The 19446-nt window shown below is 42.5% G+C and overlaps 1 protein-coding gene across 1 annotated transcript in view; it reads right to left on the bottom strand.

Annotated features, from left to right (window-relative positions):
- Positions 1-1805: 1805 nt before the first annotated feature.
- clpb (ClpB family mitochondrial disaggregase) overlaps positions 1806-19446 on the bottom strand; it is a 35602-nt gene continuing 17961 nt past the window's right edge. Inside the window, exons 6-16 of the mRNA XM_080053827.1 lie at positions 16607-16704; positions 14617-14731; positions 10150-10227; positions 7061-7116; positions 6779-6823; positions 6266-6427; positions 6021-6177; positions 5641-5714; positions 5371-5490; positions 4107-4211; positions 1806-3321 (exon numbers count right to left, since the gene is read on the bottom strand). Of these exons, the coding sequence (XP_079909953.1) occupies positions 3124-3321; positions 4107-4211; positions 5371-5490; positions 5641-5714; positions 6021-6177; positions 6266-6427; positions 6779-6823; positions 7061-7116; positions 10150-10227; positions 14617-14731; positions 16607-16704 (1208 nt within the window). The 3' untranslated portion in view covers positions 1806-3123. The remainder of the gene's footprint in view (positions 3322-4106; positions 4212-5370; positions 5491-5640; positions 5715-6020; positions 6178-6265; positions 6428-6778; positions 6824-7060; positions 7117-10149; positions 10228-14616; positions 14732-16606; positions 16705-19446) is intronic.

Genomic DNA, 19446 nt, shown 5'->3' on the forward strand with positions numbered 1-19446 from the left:
GAACAAGAACTTGGAACATTGCATTTCATGTTCAGTACCTTTTGGTGCACCTAATTGTGGTGTGGGAAGGTACCAGCACCCATAACAAAGGAGTTAAATGTGTCTTGAAATGTGTTTGCTTTCTCCCATCTTCCTGACTGTTTTGCTTCTCTCCTGCACCGTGAGCTCTCCTCCATTTGTATCAGCAGCAGAAGGTGGAGGAGGGCCACAGACGGAGGAAAGGACGGACGGACGGATGGATGGATGGATGGATGGATGGACGGATGGATGGATGGAAGAGGAAGAGGGAACGGAGAGGTAAAAAAGGCGGAGGGGAGAGAGAAGCCGAGCATGAGGCAGGCGGAGAGAGGCTGCAAGTGAGAGGGAGGTTAGGACGATGGAGGGCCAGGTTTCTGTTTCTCCATAATCTAATCAGAGAAATGGCAGCAGTCAGAAATAGCCTGACGGACAGACTAAGAGCCTCTTCTCTTTCTCCTCCTCCTCTTATTCTTGTTTTCCTCCTCGGGGGAGGGTAAATGGATATACACATGTGCACGCGCGCACACACACACACACACACACGCCAGCCTGACTTCCTAAAACCATAAAGCGTAGATGTGTTTGTGGGTTATAAGAGATGGGAGAAGCCTCAAGGTATCAAAGCAAAACCTGATCTACCGTCCAGATGCAGCCACTTGCAAGAGTCTAGAAAAACCTCTCTTGGTCTGCCGCTGTCTTCCTTTGTCTCAGCTTCACAAGATGCAGATGATATTTCTGACAGTGTGCCCATTTGTTTACAGTGCCATCGACATTCAATACGGCCACAGAGCAAGCTTTAGATTCACTCGCGGTTCCCTTTCTCTAGACAGGTCAGGTGAATAACAAGGAGGTAACACTTTACAATAAGGTTACCTGATGAATTTATGGATTTACGTTATTAAGACTATACCAATCATAAAAGGAATGGATAATAAATGAAGCAGTATTTCAAAGGTTAAGAGACCACAGAGATGTGACTGAAAAGTTTAATCAAGCTACAACTAAAGATTACTTTCACTATTGATTCATCCGTTGACTTTTTTTGATGAATGGTTTAGACAATAAAATGTCAGAGGATACTGAAAATTGCCAGAGCCGAATATTACATCTTAAAGCATTTCCTGTCGAAAAACTGAAACACTGTGACATGTTATGTACAATAATGTAAAACGGAGTAAGCAGGAAATCCTCGCAATAAAGAAGCTGGAACCAACTAATGTTTGGCATTAATTCCTGTTAACACACAATTAACACTTTTTGTGTCAACTAATTTACTAGCTAATCAGTTCACCAAACAAAAAATGTCTTGTTATTCTGTAACATTTGTATCTGTAGACGTAAAACAGGCTACATGTGTGTGTGTGTGTGTGTGTGTGTGTGTGTATGTGTGTGTTGTGGTTGGGGGGTCCAGGAGGAGCACAGTAAGACTAACTGTGTCTTTTTTCTTGCATGCTAATTCCTCCCTATAGGGAAGACATTCCTGCAGGGTGTGATGTGTGTGTGTGTGTGATGTCCTCTGCATTCCCTCCCAGCGTACGACACAGACCCCCAACACAGAGCAGGATTCCAAGGAAATTCCTCTGTCATGTTGCTTCACAAGGTGGACAAGCTTTATTGTTGCAAAATTCCCACCCAAGCTCTTGTCTTGCTCGCTCACACGCTCACATACACACACACACACACCCATCCATCCATCAGGAGTGTCAGTGCAACACAAACGGAACTAAAAAAAACAAGAGGAATTCCTCCTTTTTTTGTAGTGATGACTTTATTTACATGGTGGAGGCTGGGATACAAGAATGAAAAGTGACATTTGATTACATTTGGCGCCTTGTCAACATGCTGTTCAAACATTTATGAAACAACCCTTTGAATATTATTTCTTTATGACTCTAAATTGCTTTAAATGTCAAACACACACTGTAGTCTTGTTTTACATTAACATGCATCAACAGAAACAAATCACAAGGCAGTGATATTACCCATCTTTTAAATGGACGGCTATACAGTTCTGCACTAACACATTCTTTACTTTGATTAAATGAATTAGCAAGATGGGTTTACAGACATTTATCAATGAAGCTCTGCTGGTGAGTGAAGTGTGCATTCAAGTGAACACAGAGGTAATGTCTATCTCTCTTTGGTCATTAATACTTTTATTCCTTCAAACACAGACAAACATAACATGGGCTTTATTTATCCAAGCAAAACATTAATTATTGTTAAACCTAATTGCTCAATGTTTAAAAGATCAACATTTTGGTACTTGTAAACATTCACCTATCAATGCCAGCTTTACAAATAAATAATTAAAAATGTATTTTTAGCGTTTTATTAGATTTTGGAGACAGTAGTAAAAGGGGCAAAGAGGGGAGGACATGCAGAGAATGGACCACGGGTATGATTCGACCTGGGTCTGCTGCAATGAGGACTGAGTCTGTAGACGCTGTGGGACGCTCTAACCACTAATCCACGAGCGCCCCACAATGTCCGTTTTGATTTGTTTCCATATGACATCTCCTGTCTGTGGCCCCCCAAACTCATTCACCCTTTGTACATCACATACACACAACATGGCTCACTGCCATTAACTTAATTATATATTTATATATCTTTAATAAATATTAAATATGTTGGCTGTTTTCAGTGTCCTACACTATGAAGTATGTCACATCTAAGTTGATAAGCCGTAGGCTGCTATACACCTAATGCAACACAGCTTTCAGTTTTTAGCTAACACTATGGCCCTCAAGCCACTGATGATGATGTTGCAGCTGCACAAGCACGCTGAAGTCTAAACGCTATTTTTACAATCACACAATGTAAAACATTGACCCTATTGATATCAGATCCAACTGATATGCAAGTATGTTATAACATAAATGTAATACCTATCATTTTTAGCAGATAGTGTAGTGCATACGGTGGAAATATTGGCATGGTAACTGCATGGGTGTACTGAAACAGAGAGGCAGTGATGTGTTTATCAGGGTTTTGTTTTTTATTGTTAACAAGTAGCATCCATCCTTCTCACGCGGTGTGATGGTGATATTGTCTGTGTAGGAAGTGAACATGCATCTCTGGATATATCCTCTGTGTTGTTTGTTAGTGTTGAGGGCTGAGCGGTGGACGGATGTCCAGTGTTCTGGATGAGCTGTCCTCTCCTACCACCTGAAGACGCAGACTGGGCGTGCTCTGCTCCTCCTGCTCCTCTGATTGGACAGACAGACGCAGGATGCAGCCTTTGGGCAGCAGCTCCTGCTCATAGGCTGCAGCTAACTGGTTGACCACCCGCCGCTCAACCTGAGGGTTCAATGACAAGGTAAGTGGAAATAAATGGTATAACAGTGTGCAGATTTCCGTTCATTTGACTATTATTGCTTTCTACATCTGTTTTTCTTATTGGTCCAAAAAACAACAACTGAAAACTAATAGGCTTTCCCCCGATCAAATATGTATAGCAGAGGTGGGTGGCTGTGGCTAAGCGGGTTGGTGGTTCGATCCCCACCCTTTGCAACATGTCGGAGCGCTATGCTATATACGTACAAGTCCATTTACCATTTAGGATTCATTCGCTTATTTTTAGTCTTCTTGACAAATCGCCCCACAAAAAGAGAATAATGCCTCTCACACTTTCTTAAAGGCCAATGTAATGTCTCACATTCAATTTGAGCTCAAACAACATTTTACACAAACAGTGGTATTGCCGCTCACTACAGTGGAGATGTAATGAAACAGCTTTTACAATTTTACACACCAAACCACAGTTTGAGCATATAACCTTAACCTCTTATTTGGAAGTGAAATACAGACAAACATTTACTAAATTACTCAACACTATACAAGTTATTATGGAAATATTCAGAAGTATTTCAGGCTCTATTTGTCTTCCGTAAAGCTCATCTGGCAGAGGTGCCTTGTCTCCAGATGTCAGAAATATAACTGGGGAATCAAATGTTATAATAACTGATGGAAAGATGTCTGGCTTCATAAAACCAAGGACTGTTTGCAATTCCTTTTAAGGCCCTTAGAAAAGAAAATGTAATTTTAAGACTTTTTCAACCTGGTGCGACAGTCTTGTGTATTACCTCATGTTTGATGGAGCGCGCTCCATAATGCATGTTATAGCCGCCTGCCAACAGGTCCAGAACTGGTTGATCCCACTGAAGAGTGATATCATGGCGCTGCTTAGCCTAATGCCAGGGACCGGAGGAAAGAAAAGGAGAGAAAAAAAAGAGAAGAGGTTCATTTGATGTGCTGATGTTAAAGGGATGAGGCTGAGAACTTCAGGAGAGAGTTATACACTGTCAAATCAGAAAGAGAGGATGGTGGTGTAGACGGACAGCGAGAAGTAATAGTTAACAAGATTGCAGGAGGGAGGCAAATGCAGAGGCAGAGAGGAGATACCGTCACGCAGCATGTCTGCCACTGCTAATCAACAGGCCCTTAATGCGTTTTAATCAAACACCAGTCAATAGTCCCGATCAGAGCGCCTCATTTAGCTACTGATGTTAACACTCCATTCAATAAATACAATGCCATGTTTTACTCAATAGATATAAACACTAATAATACAACATTACAAAGATTATATTAAGGTGATACAGATAGCACTTAACAGTTCATTTATCTAATATGCAAGTGATGGACAAACACATGGCTCGGGAGGATTCTGTAATAATGAGATTTTTGTGAGGGAAGGAAAATTAAAGACAACAGAAACCTTTACAAATAGATCGCACACACACACACACACACACACACACACACACACACACACACACACACACACACACACACACACACACACACACACACACACACACACACACACACACACACACACACACACACACACACACACACACACACACACACACACACACACAGTGAGAGGCATGCGTCAGGTCCCTATCAGTTGCCTGCAGGGCCCATGTTGGCTGTCAGGACAGCAGATGTAATATTAATAATTAAATATTGATGAAGGCTCCACATGTTAAACACTGTAATCACATTATAGTGAGTAGTAGTGGCACATAATATTGATCTGCGTGTGTTCCTGCACAGCTCAGCGGCTGCAGGATAAAGTGTGTAGGGCCTTCCAGTCCCACTGGAGGACAACAGTGTTATGAATGCAGGTTGTTTTGAAGACGCCCAGTAAAATCTCCTCCCTCTCTGAGACACACAGAGAGGCCTTTGTTAAACCTGCTGTTGTGTTGCTCCCCTCTCTTGTGCAAAACAATACAGATGTGAAAAAATGTGTGTGTTAGGAGTCTGTCACAAAGAGTTTTAATCACATGGCAGTTAATATATTTTGAAAGAATATGAAATATGGACCACAGTGTTACGTACCTTCTTGGCCCAGAAGCTGAGCTCTTTGATGACCAGCTGAAGCAGCTCAGAGTGACAGAACGGCAGGAAGTATACTATTTCATTGATCCGACCGAGAAACTCGTCCCTCCGGAAGTGAGACTGGGGAGGAACCAAAAAGTTAACCATGAAAACCAAAGCCTCTCAGGCCAAATGCAGTGAACCTCGGTAGAAAAAGCATACGGTTAAACGGCAACATTTGTGAGTAATTACACATGTGTGTGTTGTGTTGTGTTTGTGTGATTGAGTTACCTTCAGGATTGGTCGAATTTCAGATTCTTTAAACTGTTGGGATATTTTGACGTCATCACCTTTCTGTACATCCTCTGGGGAAAAGCACAACAGTTCAGTTTACATACACTTTTGATTTGATTCATTTACCGTTGGTTACCTGATGGCTCTATATGTCTTTACAGTGTAACAGCACCACTAGAAACTCCAGACCATCTGACATTATTTGAACATGAAATTATCATGTGCGTTTTCAACTACATCAAATGATGAAAGTGGAGTGTGATGCACTAGAATCACAATAAGCAAGTCAGCTGCAGTGTTTGATATACGTAAGAAACTGGTGCATCACGGCGTGTTTGCGTTTTTTGAGTGTGTATGTGTTGGTGTGTGTCTCTCACCAAGCTTGTCTGCCAGCTTTCTGCGGCTGACTTCCTCAGCTTCCTGGCGGAGCTGCAGTGCATGCTGGGCGATTTCTTCACTTGCGACATTGGATGTCATGATGAAGAGGGCATCTTTACATTCGATGGTTTTCCCCTTACCGTCTGTGAGGCGACCCTGAAGGAGAGCATGAATGATAGTCAGGAAGAATGTAAGTGTATTATCTATTATGCCTCACTTCCTGTGTCTGTGTCTGTGCTCACACCTCATCAAAAAGCTGCAGCATGATGGTTAGAACATCGGGGTGGGCCTTGTCTACTTCATCAAACAGGACAACAGCGTCGGGACACGCCTTGAGCAGCTTGGTCAGCTGACCTCCTTCCTCATGTCCCACGTATCCCGGTGGGGAGCCGATGAACTTTGCCACCTGAGAGGACGATGGAAAGAGGACGCAAAATGGGTTCAAATAAGGGAATTCTAACCACGAGCGCCCCCTAGAATTGGTTCTTGAATTAAATGTATTCATCACCATAGCTTTACAAAAAAGAGCAAATAAGGCAAAAAAAACAACATTCATTTTGGTTTATGAATCCATTTTTAGCACATACAAAGCATTAATTCAATGCATCATCACAGCAAAATGATGGAACTGTAGCAGCTCTCATTTAAAATGAATGAATCTCTGTTGGAGCAACATTTTCTAAACAGTTAGCCTCCTTAGTTATTAAAAACAATCTAACAGCTCGACTAATATCCGACTTTCACACAGCTTTCTCACCTCGTGTTTCTCTTGGAACTCAGACATGTCCATACGGATGAAACCCTGCAATCACACAAAGGGTTAACCTTGCCAAAGGGCACAAGATGCTACTGTATCAGTTACTATGGAAACCAACACAAATATAATTCTCTATCATTTCTTCAAGGCAGCAAGGCCCACTTAATTAAATGTGTTAGTTTTATTTTTTGTCTCTTTCGAAAGAAAAGAGAGTCCACCTATTGATTGAATATTAAAACACTGGTGTTTGTGTGTGTGTGTGTGTGTGTGTGTATGACATACCTTTTTGACGTCCTTGTGCATGTAGCGTGCCACCTGTTTGGCCAACTCTGTTTTCCCTGTGATACCCAGCATTAGGCGATCAGACAAAACAGAGAAATCATTTAATTATTTAGTTTTAAACAGGAACTGTTTAATTACTGTGTTTTTTAATATAACAAAACTAAACAAATCCCTGCAGAGATGTGTGTAAAAGTTTTCAGAAACAAGTGCACTCATTTCAGACAGAAAGACGATCTTTCTCTTCCTCTAAGTGCTAATCTAAATCCCTGGGCCTCCCTTCTACAACGCTTTCAATCATCTCCTGCTCTCCAAAAGCAGGAGATGATGTCGGTAAAATATTCTGCATATAAATGCTCATATATGATATTGATGTCTTGTGTTTTGTATGCATATGGGTACGGTGTGTGTGTGTGTGTGTTTTTGTCAGACTGTGTCTTGTTGCTGTGTTTAATATTGATGTCTCATGGCCACTGTTTGTCGCTGAAGGCAACAGAGAATATGAACACCATCTCTCCTCCATCTATCTCTCTGGCCTGTCATTTCAGCATCCCTATCTTTTTTTAGCCATCTATCTGGCCCTTAATATTCCTCTGTCTCCCTCTTTGCTTCCCTACCAACACGGACACTTACGCACAAACATACTTCTTTTAAGCTTTTCTCCAAACTACAGATGCCCCAGACAGGGTTTGCCTTATACTATTGAATATCTGCTGGTATTGAGAAGATTAAAAACGTATTTAAAACTGTGTCGTCCTTTATTCTGCTCTATTCTAGATATCTCTTAGCAGAAAGGGCCAGACAGAAATGAGACAATTCCTCCCCCAGTCATTCATTTAAACTGCTGCTGTTGTTGTTTTTTTAGTATTGCTCTGAGATTCGCTCAGTCTGTGCTGTGCGTCAGAGAGCATTTCCATTGTTTGAGTGTGTCAGCTGTTTAGAGTAGAGCTCAATGGGATACAATAAACTACAACTAGAAAATCCCGCTGAGATTTGGAAAGTACGGGCCACCCGGCGCCGATCGCCAGCCCCACGTCGGTGGCCGTCGGCCGGGCTCGAACGCTTCTACGAACCGCCGCCGCGGGCTTTCCTAACTCGAGTCCCGAGTTGTGGCCGATTGAAGGTCGCAATCGTGGCAAAACGGCAGGAAAATGGCCGCTTTTAGCGAAGATGTTTTCGTTAAGGGCGGCCATGTTTTTTTTAGCTATCTCGCTAAAACTTTATACACATGTGTATGTCGGTCCCCTGATAGTGCGTACAACATTTGGTGATGATAGGTTGGAAATCCACAAAGTAGATGGCACTTGACTGTATTTCAGGTCATGCAAATTTGGGATGACAAAAAAAATCATGGCTGACCCCTATGGTCCAAGAGGCTTTATTATAGAGCACCATGAGCTGTACATGTGTGAGAAATTTCAAGTCAATCAGAGTGAGTGGGAAAGGGCCGTGGCCTGTCAAACATTGCAATTTTGAATTATGGTTTTCGCATTTGTGGCGCCCCCTATGGGTCAATCTCGACAAGCTTCAAGGGACATGCTACCACATGACTTCTGCACATACCCAGCAAGTTCGATGATGATAGGACCTATGGTTAAGGAGTTATGGCCAATTTGTTAATAAGCCCCGCCCCTGCGTAAACGTTTTGGTCAATGGCGGCCATGTTTTTCAAGCTAGCCTACTAATATTTTACGGGCATGTGCATCGTAGTCCCCCAAAGCTTCGTGAGAAATTGTGGTGTTTATAGAGTAGAATTTGACAAAGTTGTGGTCAAAACCCTGTTTTTCAGTTTATGCTAATTAGCGAAAAATATTCCCAGGCGGACTTTTATGGTCCCAGAGGTTTTTTTGTAGAGCACCCTAACATACACCTGTGTGAGAAATTTCAAGTCAATCGGATTTATGGTGTGCGGGGCGTGGCCTCTCAAACTTCTTTCAGTCGGGACTTCATAACAGCGCCCCCTAGTGGAAAATCCAAAAACTGAATAATAGCACACTCCGTGGGGTGGGTAGGGACGGACGTTCTGTGAAATTTTTTAGTTTCTAAGTGAAACGGTGTGGGAGGAGTAGCAGCTAGAAAATGAGGCGGAAGAAATATAAAGAAGTAAGAATGGTGGAGAACAATAATTAAGGGCAATACTTGAGGGCCCGTACTTAATAAAACATAAATAAATACCTTCATCAGTCCTCCAGGTCATACACTCACATCCATACTCTTAAACCATTATACATAAGGATCTGCTTTTGTAAATGTTATTTTAACTTTATGTTGGCTTGACATGCTGTATGCCCACTGTTTGACTATAAAACAGTGTCTGTATTACTGTGTAATAATATGCACATTAGTAGTTCTGTTTACTAAACACTACCAGCCAGGTTCAAGATCCCAGAATCGCTGCCCACAGCTCAAATTCGGTCAGTGATTCAAAATTGTCTGCAGATTTTTCCCTGCTTGGAAATTGATTGACTGATAATTAAGTTATTATTCCCAAAGGAGAATTGAATTGATTGAGAAACAATTGAGCCAATCAGAGCCTTTGTGGGTGGGACTGCATTTGGCAACAATGCTAAGCTGAATGTTGATCTAGTCTGATTAGTCTGATTTTAGTTAATTCTTTTCTTATTCTGCTCATGACACTCAACTATTTTTCCTTGCATAAAATACCTTTTCATTCTCAAGACTCAGTTTTGTGACTTGATTTAATTAAATACAGTTCCTCTTTTGATCTTTTAATTAAAACCTTTGTATAACCCTTTTGAAAATGCTGGTTTAAAATTTCCCTTTTTTAATTCTTATTTTTTACTTCAGACAGTATATCATGAAACCTTTGAGACAAACTAATTCACTGGATACAAGGAAGAGTTTAACAATGTGCTTTTGTAGTCTTGTGTGTTTGGTCATTAGACTGGCAGGAAAAATATACACTTCGCGTGCATTCAACAAACATTCAGAAACTTCACTTATACTCAAGAGTTCTGTTTGTCTTGGCAGCTACTTTTAGGAAACTGAAGTGCTCTTTTTTTTTGCTCATCACTTCATGGGGTCAAACCAGAGAGGAAGGGTTGGCTGTGAAAGATGAGACGGTGATTTACCAATTCCTGATGAGCCGAGGAAGAGGAAGACCAGAGGATGCTCTTCGTCGTACCAACCATTCTCCTTCCTCCTGATGGCTAGAGGGGGGAAAGAAAAAAGGAGACTATTATTTGTGTCATGTGTTGACTTTGCTTTAGCATTACGTAGTCCCAAGTTTCACCCGACTGAACCCAGTTGACCCGAGGGCGACGGGTATCCCAGAAACTATGATAAAAGGCTGAGAGAGCAGGGATGAGACAAGGGTCAGAGACATTTAGTTGAAAAAAAAAGAGGAGAGAAAACAGAACAAGAGAGCAAGATGAGAGACCTACAGAAAGCTATCCACGATGCCTCTCTCACCCCCCCCCCCCCCCCCCCCCTCAGTCAGTGGGGCCATTAGCCAGCAGTAATTGTGTTAGCCTTCCTGGCGCGGCCATGGCGAAATCAGTTTAGCATGGATCGCAGCCTCACACACACACATACACACGCTTTGCTTAAAGAGGAGTGCCTACCCAACCCTGCCATCACCCCAGCAACCATACTCACACACATACACAAAGACAAGATGATGAGGTGGGTCGGAGGGGAGTAAAGAGTGTATTTGGCCGTGGTTTTAGCCACTAGACGAAGAAGCAGACCCTAGCACAAACTTGTCCAAAATCGGAGGCTGTTGAGAGGCCGGGGCCAAGACCAGAGCCAAAGAGGAGCTGGGTTTTTTATTTCTCCCTATATACACACACAGGAATTGTATATATGGCATAACAATACTTTTAGAGATTTGAAATATTTTATGTTCAAAATATTTTAAGAATAATGCTGTTCTTTTTGTGTGTTTTTTACAGTAACCATCACCCCCATCCATCTAAATAATGTATATTTCATGAGAAATAAATTACAATTATAACCAAATTATGAGCTAAATTTAAAAGATATGGTTCTGTTATTAATATGAGTGTTAATCTTTTGAATCAAAATTTCAGGGCAGTTTACACAATCGTTTAAACACAGTTCCTAAAACTATCGCTCAATTTCTCAATACTTTAAATACAAAAACTTAAAACAAAAATCTTGAATGAATACAATTAGAGTAAATCCAACACTGGAGAACAGAAATGTGTGTTTTTGTGTGTATAAAATGGAGAAAAACTTATACTGCCACCACAGAGCAGCTGTACTTAACCTCACAAAAAATGCAATCGTGCACACTAGGTCTTTTGGATTCAATTTGACAACGTTCTCTCTGAATTGTAAATGGTTTCAGACTTAGGCTCCTCAAAGTTATCGAGTGAGGCAAGAACATGTAGGGACCAACACTTGCATATGGCAGCAGACAAAGTGTGTCAAACAACAGCTACAGTCAACCGAGACCATCCTGCTTTTGATGTAGTGAAGCGAAAATACTTCACGACAGACACGAGATCTGAGTGTTAGTTAAAACGGCGGCTAATAGCCGATAATCATAAAGAACGGATGCATGGCAGGAGAAGAGTAGGGGAGGCAGAATTAGGGAGGCAGAGAGATGGAGAGATGACACAGTTGAGCAAAGATAAGGAGAGGAAAGAGGAGTAAGGATGTACGGGGAGATACTGAGGGGAAAGAGAGAGAGAGAGAGAAGTGATAAGAGATAAGGAGGCAGAGAACGAGGTAGAGAAACAAACGAGATGTGTCGGAGATGGACACGCAGATGAATAATGACAAGAGGGGCTCCAAAGCTCTGTCTGCTTTATCAACGGCTGTGTGAATGACAGCCTAACCTTCTGTGTGTTTGTGTGTTTTAGCTGATTGGGACCGACTTTGACAGAAGGGCACATTGACATTTCTCAGAGGAGCCTCACAACAACAAGGAAAGGAAGGATACACAAAACAAATGGAAGCGTGTTCCCTCCCTCTCTTACATGCGTCCACACACACACACACACACACACACACACACACACACACACACACACACACACACACACACACACACACACACACACACACACACACACACACACACACACACACACACACACACACACACACACACACACACACACACACACACACACACACACACACACAGTTAGGCTCAGAGCAGTGTGTGTTGGGAAGGTCTGGTTGGCTCTAACCAGATTACAGAGGGATGATTCTCTTCAATAACTCTTAGCCCTGAGAGCTAAACCTGGATCAATCTAACCTCCTTCCTGTGTGTGTGTGTGTGTGTGTGTGTGTGTGTGTGTGTGTGTGTGTGTGTGTGTGTGTGTGTGTGTGTGTGTGTGTGTGTGTGTGTGTGTGTGTGTTTGTGTGTGTGTGTGTGTGTGTATTTGGGGTATCTCTATTTTGTGAGTGTGTTTGTATTTTGCTGCAGGTCCGCTGTTTGTCATGAGGAGTTGAGGTGCACTGACAAATTGCAGTAAAAATAATGTCGAAGGAATTAGTTGATTTATAAGTGACGGATATATGAAACAATTAAAATTCAACAACTTGGATGAAGAACAAATCATTTCAGTAATTTGGCTGCCTCTCAAATGTAAATTGTAAACTGAATATGTTTTTTCTGTGAGAATATATTTTGTTTCATAGTGAGATATACAGTATGTGCCCTGATCTACACTGTCAAATATGTATGTGTTGTTTCTGCAACGACATAATCCGGTCATGTGCAGCTCTCCTCCCTTTATCTCTACATCCCTTTCTCATTTGTTGTCTCTTTATCTGCAGTATACTCTCTCTCTCCTGGTCCATCTCCTCATTTCTAATTCTCTGCTTCCCCTCTCTTACTCTTAGTCTGATTCCTGCTGGGCCAACATTTGAGAAAAACATTCAAAATGGCACACAACACAAGTATGGAGGACTGGTAAATAAATATAGAGTAGGTAAAAATCTTTGCAGATGTTTGCCTCTTGGCCTCTTTTTAAGCATACCACCAGTTGTCTTGCTTGCTTTCTCTGGGGGTGTGTGTGTGTGTGTGTGTGTGTGTGTGTGAGAGAGATTGTGAGTGAGAGAGAGAGAGATATATTCACTGTAATACTTCTCAGAGATCAATAAGCTGTGCCTTTATCACTGTGTCGATGTCTTCTATGGCTTCCAAGCCAATTTGCCATGATAACAACAATCATTCATCACCTTGCCAAAGACTACAAGTCCCACGATTCTCTCTTACTACATTGACTCCCAGCAAAACCAACTCAAACACTTGTAACTACTGCTCACATATGGCTGATTGTATTTGGTGAAGAGTCATCTAAGGTTTCTTTCAATAGAAATGTAGTTTTGAATAGTTATTTCATTTGAATTTGAAAAGTCTTGGGGCAAAACAAGTTGTTATCCGATCTACTATAAACTCCACTGCATGTTCTCTCACAAAAAAACATTACAAATTATAATATCTACTTCTAGCTTTGGGACCGAGTTTATTATTTGCACAAATCTGTGACCAAGATCATAAAAATAACACACAGCCTCTTCCTTCTATGCCGAGCGACAAACACACACACACATTCTCACCCGTGGATCAATACATGGCCTCCATGGAAGCCTGGTGTAATATCAGCTCTTTACTGTCTGCTGTGTTATTGTGCTCTAACTCATCCTCCGTCCTCTTCTCCATGCATTACGCTCGCTCTCTTTGTCTTTCTGTCAATGCTCAGAGCTTTCTGGTTCTCAGCTACTTCTCTGCTATCTTCTCCCATCAGCTTTCCTGTCTTTTCTATTTTGTTCTAGCCCCGTCTCATCTGTTTTTCTTTCCCAGTCTCCATCATTTTGCCCCTTTGCCTGTCCATCCCTGACTCTGTGTGTTTTTGGGAGCGGGGAGGTGGACGGCCCAGCGTGGAGCAACGATGATGGAGAGATGCAGAAGGTGGAGGCCACAAAGTGAAAGCAGGGAAGGACAGAAGGGTAAAGAAGGGAGAGTGGGTGTGATGAAGATTGAGGAGGTAAAGAGAGAGCAAGAGAGAGAGAGAGGGAGGCAATGATGAGAGGAAAGAGAAAAGAGATGGAGGGGAAAGCAGAGAGAGGGAGAGAAAAAAGGAGGAGGAGGGGGGGGGGGTCTGTAGTATGTCTCCTCTCTCTGTAATCGTGTTAACTGGCGGCTCCAAGCCTGGCCTCTTCAGCTGTCACACACAAACACACACACACACACACACACACACACACACAGCACCTGTGTATGCCTGACAGACAGCTCATTCATCACAATTAACCAATTACAGCCTCCGCCGGTCTGTCTGAGACCCGCCTACTGCGTTAGGGAAAAGGAAGAGAGGAGAGCACGAGCGAAGACGAGCACAAACAGGAAAACAACAGAAAAACATGGAAAGAGATATTGAACGGAGAGAAAAACAGAGAAGCAAAAGCAGCGTGGAAACAAAGAGGGCACGGCTGTGGCTTAAAAGCATTCAGTTACGTACTTGTAATTATAATGGCTAATGATCATTGCGTTGCATCTGTTGAGCTGCATATATATATATATATATATATATAACGTTGGGTGAGTGTGTGTTTACCTGAGGCCACAGTATTGATGGCCCCCTCCTGTCCGATGATGTGTTCCTTCAGCCTCCTCTCCAAGGGGAACCTCCTCCTCTCCTGCGCCTCCCGCCGAGCCTGCGCCTCCTGGAACTGGATGGAGGGGAGACCAGGGAGACACAAGGGACAATGTAAGAAATCTAATCTCAAGGGAGCAAAAAAATACAGACACTGAAGATTTTGCAGGTCGGCCCCGCTTTACCCATCTCTCTCTTTATCATCACATTTACTGACTCTTCCCCACTACAAATACACTGAAACAAGGAAAGAGCGAGTGACCAAACACACCTTTAGACTGTTGTGCAAAAGAAAGCTATGACTGAAAATATTTAGCCCAGAATCCCTTATAGACGAAAGAACAAAGCACTGTTCATCCTCATTTTCCCTTAACCAAATTAATGTCCTAAAAGGATAGACAGTGTCACTTGTAGTACAGGTTGTAAAAAACGGTTTGAGGGATTTTGGTGATTTGTGGCTATATAAGTAAAATTGACCTGACTGGACTCTATGGCTTGGAACCGTTCATCTCATTCCCTCAATTTGTCCTGACGGGAAATGCTTTTTATAGCTGGATAATGTCATTCAAGAAATGTGATCTTTGCACACACGTGCCACTGCCTGTTACACTTAAGTTTGGAGTCAAAGTAACAAATATTAGCTCTGAGTCTGACACATGGTCAAATCTTATGAAGCAATAATTTATTGGTTACATTATAATTTAAATGACTTGTGTCAGGCATTTCACAGGTGTAGCTAATTGATACAGTTTCTGAAAGTGTTTAAAGTGTGCGGGAGCTTGATAAGCTGCTAAGTAATGGACATACAGAAAATTATTTTATTTTGTAAACAGAGCCAGGTTATGAATGCATTTCCTTTAATAAATCTCTTCGCCTCTCTTTACCCCTCTCAATCTGCCTTTGCCTCCTTTTCTCTAACACATATTTTCTATTTTTTATTGCTGATTTCAACTCATTCCATCCTTCTTCTTCTCCTCTCTCTCTCTCTCTCAAATCTTTTCTTTTCCTTAAATCGTAATGTTTCAGTTTCGCCCCGACTCATTCATCCTCTCTTCTTTGTCTTCTCACAGACTCCAGGTTTTCACCCTGCAGTGGAGGCAGGCTGTTTATTCTCCCTCTCCATCTTGCTTAGCTCTGGCCTGCTGTCAAGCTGCTAGATAACTGCGGATAACTCAAGTTTTATTTAAGAAAAGAGCAGACCCAACTTCTCCTTCTATACTCCATAGGCTGAGCGGTGCGCTGAGGTCGTTTGTGATGATTATTATGCCCTTACATGTGCAGAGTGCTTAATCAAATCTCTATGACAGTTCATCCGATCAAATTAATATGTAATAGAAGGGATCACAAGAAAAATGAATTCATGTGAATGATTACTGTGGCACGCCTGCATGATAAGATAGAGCCTCTGCTTGAAAAAAAAACCTAGAGATAATAATAAATCATTTAATTTTGATGCTGTCTTTCTCAAGACTTTTTGGGTGCTGGTTTTTGCAGATTCATCATCTGGCTACACATAGGAGCCGCTGAGTGCTGAGATTCATTTGAATGTAAATGATCATCAAAAGCCTTCAACATCACAAACACAATAATAGTTTAAGTTTACATCTATTCCAATATAACAACGACTATATCAAGTTGACTTTGGCACATTTTAAACCCCGGTTAACCTCCACCAGCTTTCACAACTTTAACACTCAATAGCACCTGTCACTCAGTCAGCGAGCTGACACAGACCTCCTGAGGAGTGTGTGTCTGTGCGCATGAAGGCAACTAAATGACACAGATGTCTGCTGAGTGAATGGTGCTGAGTCATTCAGACCAGGCCACAGGAAAGGGCTTCAGCATCAAAACATTTGTGTGCATGCAAACTAATGTCCTTTTAATTGCTTGCGCATTCTGCGGAAACAAAATTCGGGTCTGTGTCTGTAAAAGTGTGCCGGTCGTGACGTACCTTGCCTTCCCACTCCTGCAGCACTGCGCCCACGTCCCCTTCTTTAGCATAGGCCCGTGCTGTGTGTCCCAAGGCATTGGTTTGTAGGGGGTTGGCACCTGTATGCATGCATGCATGAAACAGACACATGTACATTAGAAACTAAATATTTTTACAATAGACAACAACTTACAACAGAATACCAACTTTATCGATTTTTTAAATTTAAATTTTTCAAAGGTCCTCATCCTTTTTTTGGTAAGTATAACAAGAATATGAACACACCACCTCAGCAGGAGGGTCATAACGTCGATTTAGGGAGGAAGGTTAGGGGTGATAGGTCACATTGGTTCAGGGGTCACTGAGACTTACTGCAGTGAAGCACCCGGGCCATCCAATGACCCTGTGGGGGGTTTCATATCTGCAACGCGTGCCAATAACACACACTTTGACCCCTACATCCGCACACCAACACCATGGATTATTATACAATCTATACACACTGCAGGTTGTTGCAGGTTGGGGGCCTTTCAGGCACACAGGCACACACTTCCTCACAGCAGGAGGGGTCAAATAAAGACACAATTCAGTTAAACAGATCTTAAAGGGGTTGGGGTATGAATGAGAAGGATGCATAATGTCCCAGCATGTGTAAAGTGTGCCAGGACTGTAGAGTGGTGGGCTTGTCAGTGATGGTGGTTAGCAGTGCCTTCTGGTCTGACCTGTGCCACCACTCTCAACCCACAGTGGCCAATACACACATTCCTCCACATGAACAACTGAAGGCTTTCCATCATATCAGCTACACCTAACACACACTACAAATGTAATGAATAATGGGAAAGATGGGTAGTTTAGGTCTATGCTAGATTCTCAACACACAAGATGGTCCAACCTCCAGGCAATCAAACCCCAATACTTTTCTGGTAAATACCAAAATCGGTCCATAGCAGTCAGGGTGAAAAGTTGTTATTCAAAGTTACATCAGCATGGCTGGATGGGGAAAATGGTTTGCCACTATGGACAACATGCATAGTGCTCTGCACTACTTATTCTGATTTTGAATGTAGTTGTTAGATTGAAAGAATTATAAGAAAATCATATTTATGATTCTCAAACTATAGTATGAAAAAAAAAGTATATCAAAACAAAGGAATTCTGTCAGCACCAGAAAAAAAAAGTCAAATGTTACTCAGACCTACTCAAGATTAAACACAAAAAAGGCAAACCTACACCAGTTTGTACGAATAAAACACGAGCTGTATGCACTGAAATACTAAAAGAAGATTGCAGGTTCCGCGCTTCACACCAGCATTGTGAACCAGATGACCCATCTGAAGTTTTTCTGTCTGAGCTACACTCTGGGAAACTGTAACAGTGTATGTGATGAATACAGGTACTGGTTGTTCCTACTGCTCCAAGCACTGACCGCAGAGACTAATAATCACTGTGATGATTATCGATAAACCCCTACATTTTGTGACCTGCTCACAAAGCTATCGATCCCGACAACAATACACACCCCCACCAAAAACATGAGGGACGAAAGCAATAAAGTACCCACACACTCCTACAAACACACAAGACATAATAAATAGCATCATTTAGGGCTTTAATATCAGGCCAACCCTCTGGGCCATAGCACTTTATAACAGGATCAACACTAACGACACACACACACACACACACACACACACACACACACACACACACACACACACACACACACACACACACACACACACACACACACACACACACACACACACACACACACACACACACACACACACACACACACACACTAGGAGTGCTTTAGTTATGCCTATTAGGAGTGCCCTCCTCTCCCCCATTTCCTCCTCCCTCTTTTTCCCTGCAGCTGGTGGGAGAGAGCCCCTGCTGGTCTTTGTGCGCGAGTGTGTCCTTGTGTCTGTATTGTGTGCATCTGTGAGCATGTGTGTCTCCTCTGGCCTCCTACCACCTACGGAGCCGGCCATTACCGAGCGCCCCTGGCCACGGGCCTGATGCGGAGCCTGGGGAGAAGCAAGAGAGTAGTGGTAGTGTGAGGGACCGTGGGCCGATGGAGAGGCCCCATGGTGGGCCCCAAGACTGTGATGGATGGAGATGTGAGTCCAGGGCCGGCTAAGGCCAAAAGAGCAAAACCAACGGCTAGTAGAGTAACATCATGGACGCACCCAAACACAAGGGAAATAAGGTACAGGATACACACAACTCCATACAGAAGCACACACAATGTGCACATACATGACGCACAATCCAGGCACACATACCCTCAAGCGGTGGCACTTTGTAAAAAAATAAATAAAGATGGATAAGAAACTTCAAAGAGGAAATGGATTTAAGAAAAAGACAAATGACCGAGAGCTGTCAAGAATAATCACGGGCTGAAAATCTATAAGAGGAGTCTTTAGTTATGTGCCCATTCACACAGAATCCCACATGCACATGGACAGCGATGTGTCTGGGATTGAGAGAGTGTAATGTCATGATTGTGATTGGCCGTGATGCTGGCGCCAACCCGGCAACGGCCCAGTCGGTGGAGCAACAACCCGGTCCGTCTTTAATCTGATTTCCTTAAAACAAATGTCCCTGCTTTGTGAAATTTCTTACCTTTTTAATTCAAAAATGCATCTGCAGAACATTTGATCGAGTTAGACGAAGTGATTTGTTTAAGCGTACGGAGTGCTTACAGACGCAGGGGGTGAGACGGGAGAGACGGGCAGAAAGAGCTTGGGATGAATCATCCATCAAAAACATAAACAAGACATTAATACTCGCTTGTGTGTGTCTGGGTGCGCATACAGTGATGGTAGTTGGGGTGTTTCATCCCCAAAAAATGG

The sequence above is a fragment of the Ammodytes marinus genome (assembly GCF_949987685.1).
Source record: "Ammodytes marinus genome assembly, chromosome: 3".
NCBI lineage: Eukaryota > Metazoa > Chordata > Actinopteri > Uranoscopiformes > Ammodytidae > Ammodytes > Ammodytes marinus.